The 7,372-nt window shown below is 41.7% G+C and overlaps 1 protein-coding gene across 3 annotated transcripts in view; it reads left to right on the top strand.

The window, feature by feature from the left end:
* The first annotated feature begins 557 nt into the window (after positions 1 to 557).
* The window catches only part of tmem129 (transmembrane protein 129, E3 ubiquitin protein ligase), a 12,423-nt gene continuing 5,608 nt past the window's right edge, over positions 558 to 7,372 (top strand). The window contains exons 1-3 of one of the 3 annotated variants that reach the window (XM_046031598.1): positions 558 to 883; positions 3,422 to 3,480; positions 4,133 to 4,390. In XM_046031598.1, the coding sequence (XP_045887554.1) occupies positions 670 to 883; positions 3,422 to 3,480; positions 4,133 to 4,390 (531 nt within the window). In that variant the 5' untranslated portion in view covers positions 558 to 669. Of the gene's footprint in view, positions 928 to 3,421; positions 3,481 to 4,132; positions 4,391 to 7,372 lie in introns of all 3 variants that reach the window. The other 2 variants (XM_046031600.1, XM_046031599.1) reach the window with 2 other exon arrangements.

Genomic DNA, 7,372 nt, shown 5'->3' on the forward strand with positions numbered 1-7,372 from the left:
CTTTTTCTTCTGTTCTCTACTTGTTATAGTTACACAGTATTAGGGGTGTGGGCTGTATTAAAAGTATCCACTGTTCTCCCATGCTCTAACACACAGTAACGATGAAATGTGTGCTGTTCTCACATTCTTCCTCTGTATGTACACATAAACAACAAGGCAGGGAAATATAAAAGGAATTTATTTTATTGTTTGGGTACATTATTGTTCAGTGTACATGCTCACATCTGAAACAACTTTATATGCTTGATAACTCTCCCACCCCGCAGACATCTACACACCAATACTGATTTATATTCATAGCGGCAAGTGCTATGTAACTCCACATAGGGGACACAGGAAGTGACATATAGCACCTTCATGCGGCATCTGAACCGCGTAGCAAATTCACAGCCGCACTGGCAGAGCTGCAGAATGTGCAACTCGGCCGGCTCACACACGGACGCGCTACAAGTGCGAGGGCCCGCCCAACGCTGCTTGCAGCTTTAATAATCTCTTCAGCTTCAATAGGGACCTCGCACGGTTCGTGCTCGGGCCCTAAAAATGAACGGATTATAAGACCTTCCTCCACTCTGCTTTCAGAGCAGCAGATGGCAGCACGCACCTTAGTAGAAGAAGAAACTTATGAGGAAGTAGGGAAGACGGTCCCACGGTAGTGACGTCAGTGAACCTATGTCAAATATGGAGAGCCCGGAGTTAACTTTTACTTTGGCTTACATGGTGTTTTGCCTCTGTTTTGTGTTTACGCCGAACGAGTTCCGTTCGGCCGGTTTAACAATCCAGAATCTGTTCTCATCCTGGCTGGGAAGTGAGGATGTGGGCTTCACCCAGTACCACGTCAGGAGGACCAGCATTACCGTCCTGGTCCACTCCGCACTGCCTTTAGGTAAACGCTAACATCCAGACAGATAAGGACAGGGATATAACTAAGTAAGTACTTGTCATAAATATTACCAGGCGAACTGAAACATGATGGGTGCGTTAGCTAACGTTAGCGCACACCGCAGTGAGTTAGATGTGTTGGATTATATTGCATGCACGTCGTTTGTCGTAAATTTTAGCGAAGTAAAACACCTTCTGCTAGCTTCATGTATAAACAGAGCTCTTGTCAGATGAGCAACACACACAATGAGCGTTTACATGTTTGGAAACACCCTCACACTGAAGCTAAGAGTCACTGTTACCTTTCATACAGTCTCTGCGTTTCACAGCCAAAGCACAGACAACATAACAACACGAGCGTCCTGCCGGTGTGACAGTGTAAGTGGTGGCTAGATTAACTGGTGATAGTCCCAGATCTATCGCAGGCGTGGCTTCGGAATCCATTGACTTCTAACCAGGAAATATGTTCCGATAACTCTTTGTTCATCTACGTAATGTAGACCACCTGAAATCCACCAAGCTCTCTTCTGAGTTAAGGTGATCAGATTTTTTAAATGAAAACAGGGGACATTTTTAGTTTGTCATTAAAAAATATAATGTTATTATTTATGAAAGAAAAATGGGCACAATTTTGGTTTTATAATCTGTCAAATATAACTCTTCTGAATGTAATCAATCATCATTTTGAGGCAGAAACTAGCTTTCAGTCACAGCTGACTCCACGCTGTGTTCAGGCGGAGTGTATTCTAAATATCCAGACTGTTTCATTTACAGGCTGTATGACAAACTGTTCTCACATCACCTCGACTTCAGATAAATAACGATACATGATACAAATGTTGACTGGCAAGACAGTGTTGGTAATGATGGCAAAGACAGTGGAATATAAATGTGATCAATGGTAGGAAGCATGGAAGTTTCTATTGGGTCAATTGTGGTGTCACTCAAAAGGTCAACATGTAGATGTGATTTTTGTTTACATGCTAGCTATAGTTAGGCTAATATAAAGAAGTCTGTGTGTATTTATTGATATAATAATGCGTTTTGGACTAAATATTTTACTGGGTTGGATCGTTGGACCGTTGCCAACGTAACAAGGCCATTTTTGTCAGAATGTAATCCACCAGTGGACTGCGGCTTCACAGAAAAGTCAAAAAGTCAATTTTGATAACAGATAATGCTTGAAGTGGGCCACCGATACCAGTAAGTTACTTCTACATTTTACTCTTTGGTGTCCCGGGACTTTTCTTCCGTATCGGTGAGCTCTTTGTGGCGCTCATCTGTCCCCATTCTCACCTGTCTGCTGATCTCTGTCGGCGGGGACAGAGCAGGTAGAAGCTTGGTGCCTTATGCAGCTGTGAGCTCCCATGTGAGTGGAGAGTACCAGCGGGGCTGGGCAATTAAACAATAATGATAATTAACAAGATATAATTTTACTCAATAACAATATAACAAATGTTTAATAAGTGTGATTTAATTCATTTGAATCACAAACAAATCAGAGACTGGAAAAAATGTCCTTAATCATAATTGTTTTGAATGTTTTACCTCAGATTTGTTAAGTGATCCCAGTGTTTTCCACAGAATGACAGTGTAACTGTGGCACCAGCTATAAGTGCTAACCTCGACAACCCAGCAGTATTCTAACGTTAACTTAGCTCTTCTTATTAGCTAGGCTCCTTACATGCTTGCTAATAACTTATTTTAAGCTGGGTGTCTGACAGCATTGTGTTGGACAGATTTGTGCAATGGTGTTCATGAGGGAGAGAGGGAGAGGGACGAGTGAGAGGATGTGCTGCGCTAAGGCGCTCTGCAATCAAATACGATTTTAAATAGGCCTAGTAAAAAAAAGGAAAAAAAAATCAAATCAATAAGTGGCGGTCAGCGTTGATATTGTGGCGGGCACTGGATCCACTGTTTGGCATCAAGTGTTTGTTTAAAACCACAATTAACCATCCGGTTTCTTCAACTTTAACTCAGGAGCAAAAATCTGCCTTTAAACCTGAAATAAATAATGATTTGACATTTATCCTGAGAATAATCAATATTGAATAATACAAAATGTTTCATGGTGATAAAATCTCTGGCCATATTGCCCAGCCCTAAGTACCAGCACCTATATTTTCCACTTCAAGCACTGATTATAGGTGGTGGCAGAAGATTTCAGCAGAATGCAGGAAATTAATTATTTAATGCTCAAAATCTTCTGGGGGAGGACCCCCAGACATCCCTGTCATATATTTCCACATTGAACAATTTCACAAAACAGTGTACAGTTATCTACTTGTCTTGTTCTTGTGAACCCAGTATCGTGTTTCCTCATGTTTCGTGAGCTAAGTGTATGTCACACCCCTAATCTGAGCCCCTATGTCCCCGTCAGTTTTCAACACAAAGTTACTCTCTTGCCTCCTACCCTCCATCTTTGTCAGAAACCCCGAACACATTTCAGTCAAAGGAAAATTTCTTGTTTTAAGCCCTGTTGATGCCTTTGTTCATAGTCTGTGCGTTCTTCTTATGTCTGTGCTGTTGTTCATATCTACAGGTTACTACATGGGGATGTGTATCGCTGCTCCAGAAAAAAACCTGGGATACATTCACCAGGTCAGCTTGTCTCTCTATATGTGCAGATTAATCAACACACACTCTGATGAGACACAGGGCAACTTTTTTAGCTTAGCAGTGTTGCTGGGCAGTCTTGCTGGCGCCAAGTCTGACTTTGTTTTGAATGGATAACGGCAGGGCGGGTGGTGGGGGAAGGGGATTACGGTAATAATCTTTACTCATTGATGGAAACATTGCCCAGCACCATTGCTCTAAAAGTTGCTCCGTGTATCATCGGCTTTACTGTTTAATTTCCCATAATCCACAGTAGGTTACATCCTAGATTTAGGCAGGTGAAGGAGGTGGGGTTCACAAAAAGGTTCTTTTAGCTCTGTGTTTTGAAGTGCACCAGTGACCGGTCTGAGCCACACAGAAACCTGTTTTATTTTGTTCATCACATTTCATATAATGCTAAAACACAGTAAAACTCTCAATAATCATTATAATTATTTTTAGTTTTTTGATATTATTTTGTGCCGATATCTTTATCTGCCAAATTGAATGTCATTGCGTCCAAACAAAAGTTAGAGACTTGTGATACAATGTTCTATGACATGTTTGTCTCCTCGTGATGTCTGGAGCATCTCAGATGTTCTCCACGCTTCGTTTTCAGTAGTAGTTTCAGCTGCGTTGTCCTGTTGTGTTGGACCAGGTGAGTGACAGCTGGAGAGTATTTCTCCTCCTCTCGCTCTGCCTCCAGTTGGCCAGCTGGACACTCGTCATCTACTGGTCCCGCTTCCGCTGGCATAACCATCCAATCAGCCGAACCCTGCAGGCCCACGCACAGCCTCCTCACTCCAACTGGGGCTCTTTGGCAACTAGCATCAACAATGAGTTCAGACGCATAGATAAGTTTGCTACAGGGGCCCCTGGAGCCAGAGTTATTGTGACAGACACCTGGGTGTTAAAGGTGAGTAAAAAAACCTCTCTGCTGTGTTCACATTGTAATGGTGTCTCTAAACTACAGCCTGCCGGTGGAGTATAAGTGGTGTATAAAGACCTTACATAATGAACAGTAATGTTTTTATTACCTTAGAATGAACCATTTCTATCTACATACAATGCAGGTCCTCTTACGTGGACATTGCCATGTTGCACCGCCATGTTTCTACAAACGGCTCTACAGAGCGCATTTCCTACGTTAAATACAGAAGAAGAGTGGTTTATTAGAAGTAAGAAGAGAGAAATAACACAAGAACTGACAGGTCGTGTCGTCCACCGTAGCTTCTCCTGCATTCTTGGAAAGGGAGGGTGAGCAGTGACTGATGGTGAATTCATGTGGTGTCGGAATGATCAGAATCTTTTTTTCCTCCTTAAATCTTAATTGCAAAAAGACAAATAAAGTAAAAATGCAGTGTTTCCCCTTGGATGGAGTTGTAGCAGCGGAGGTGAAGCGAAAAATATTTGTATGCCCAGCTGTATGTCTAAATATGAACTGCTGTTGTGTCCATGAGCATGTAATACACATAAGAATAGCTTACAATTCCAGTGTTTTCCCATAGTCTTAGATGCACATATTTGGTGTTGGTGGTTAGAGGGGCAGTTGGGGGTCCTTCCCCCAAGAAAACTTTACTTGACAAATATGCAATTTCACATCATCATTATTTTTACCATATCTGTGGTGAACAAATAGAAAAGCCATAGCAGATAATAAATAAACAACCAGCAACAAGCTAAGGACTAAACTTACTGAAGAATTTGTCTGGGGGGGACTAGCAACCATTTGATTTTGGACGTTTTTAGGGCCCGAGCACGACTGTGCGAGGTCCCTATTGAATTTGCTCGGATTATTAGGGCCCGAGCACGACCGTGTGAGGTCCCTATTGAATTTGCTCAGATTATTTATTTATTTATTTATTTATTTTTTTCTTTGTTCTTTTTGTTTATTCAACTTTATTTATTACAAATTTTTTAAATGTATTTATTTATGTGTGTGTTTTAATATTTTTGTCTGTTTTATTCTTGCTTTGTATTTTTTTACCTTATTTATTTTCACCCATGGTATTTATTTCTGCCTGTCCTTTTTAAATTTCTGTATGCATTTCTGCCTCATTATGCAAATGAGGAGGGGCTGTGTCTCAAGGGGTCATCTTCTCTGCTATTGGTGGACCAGTCAGACAGGAGAGCTCCTACTCTGCCTGCAGACATCAACGATCTTGCCCCCTCACACAGTCAGATGGCTTCCTTCAGTGCGCTGAGGTATTTAACAACTCTGAAGACAATACTACCAGCAATGTCTTCATTCTCTTTTCACGTAGACGCTCCGACAGACAGTGCTTTTTTTTTTTGTGGATTTATTATGCATTTCTTCTTCTTCGTTGCATGATTTAGAATAATAAGGTGAGAAATGGGTCTATTCTGAGTTCATCCTGAACTGCAGCAGCTAATAAAGTCCATTTAATCCCAAAAAGGCTTTTCTTTTAGGCAGGCTGGAGCAGAAAACAACTCACCTTTCTCAAGTTGTACAGTAATGTCACATGTGTATGAAGGTGGATCAAACAAGCTAATCTTAAATGTCAAAGTAGAGAGGAGCCTAGTAGGCCTATTTATTTTCATTCATTACACAATATGAATAAGCTATGCAGACAGTTGTAAAGAAAGAACATCTTTTTCTTCTGTTCTCTACTTGTTATAGTTACACAGTATTAGGGGTGTGGGCTGTATTAAAAGTATCCACTGTTCTCCCATGCTCTAACACACAGTAACGATGAAATGTGTGCTGTTCTCACATTCTTCCTCTGTATGTACAGATAAACAACAAGGCAGGTAAATATAAAAGGAATTTATTTTATTGTTTGGGTACATTATTGTTCAGTGTACATGCTCACATCTGAAACAAACTTTACGTGCTTGATAACTCTCCCACCCCGCAGACATCTACACGCCAATGCCGATTTATATTCACAGCGGCAAGTGCTATGTAGCTCCACGTAGGGGACACAGGAAGTGACATATAACACCTTCATGCGGCGTCATAACCGCGTAGCAAATTCAGAGCCGCACCGGCAGAGCTCCAGAATATGCAACTCGGCCGGCTCACACGCGGACGCGCTTACAAGTGCGAGGGCCCGCCCAACGCTGCTTGCAGCTTTAATTTACTTTATTTTTTTGTGTATTTAATTGGATGCTTATTAATTTATTGAGCACTTATTTATTTCTGTATTTATTTCTGACTGTGTCAGGATCGGTCCTCCATAGCACGTAAAGTTTGGTTCAGATGTGAACATGTACACTGAAGTTACGACAACTTCCTGTGTCATGGCGAAGACTTGATCTTTGACGCCACGCCACGGACACGCCCATTGACGAAAACTTGCAAATAGCACAACTTTTCATCTTCAATGCCTTTAGAAGGCACAGCACAAATTTGAGGTCGGTCAGACTAAATCCCTAGGAGGAGTTCGTTAAAGTACGGAGTGTGTAAATCATCCAAAATTTGACGTAAAATTCAAAATGGCCGACTTCCTGTTGGGTTTAGGCTATGGCTCCAAGAGACTTTTTTGTGCGTCTGGACAAGATACACGTAGCACAGAAAATTCGTGCACGTAGGTGAAACGTGCGGCGGGGGCTGTTTCATTAAATGTCACTTTCTGTTGCCAGCAGGTGGCGCTATGACTGTGGGTGAATGTCGGCATGTACATGTGTTCAGGGTGGGACTCTCATCCTACATGTACAGTTTGGTCCAGATGTGAGCATGTACACTGAAGTTACAACAACTTCCTGTTTCATTGCGAATCATCGACGCCACGGACACGCCCATTGACGAAAACTCGCAAATAGCACAACTTTTCATCATAGAAATTTTCTAGGTGGCGCTAGCGAGTCATTTTGCCACGCCCATGTGCGAAATTTGTAGAATACGAAATTTTTCACCGGTTCTGACATGTTTGCA

Source organism: Micropterus dolomieu, linkage group LG19 (genome assembly GCF_021292245.1).
Source record: "Micropterus dolomieu isolate WLL.071019.BEF.003 ecotype Adirondacks linkage group LG19, ASM2129224v1, whole genome shotgun sequence".
NCBI lineage: Eukaryota > Metazoa > Chordata > Actinopteri > Centrarchiformes > Centrarchidae > Micropterus > Micropterus dolomieu.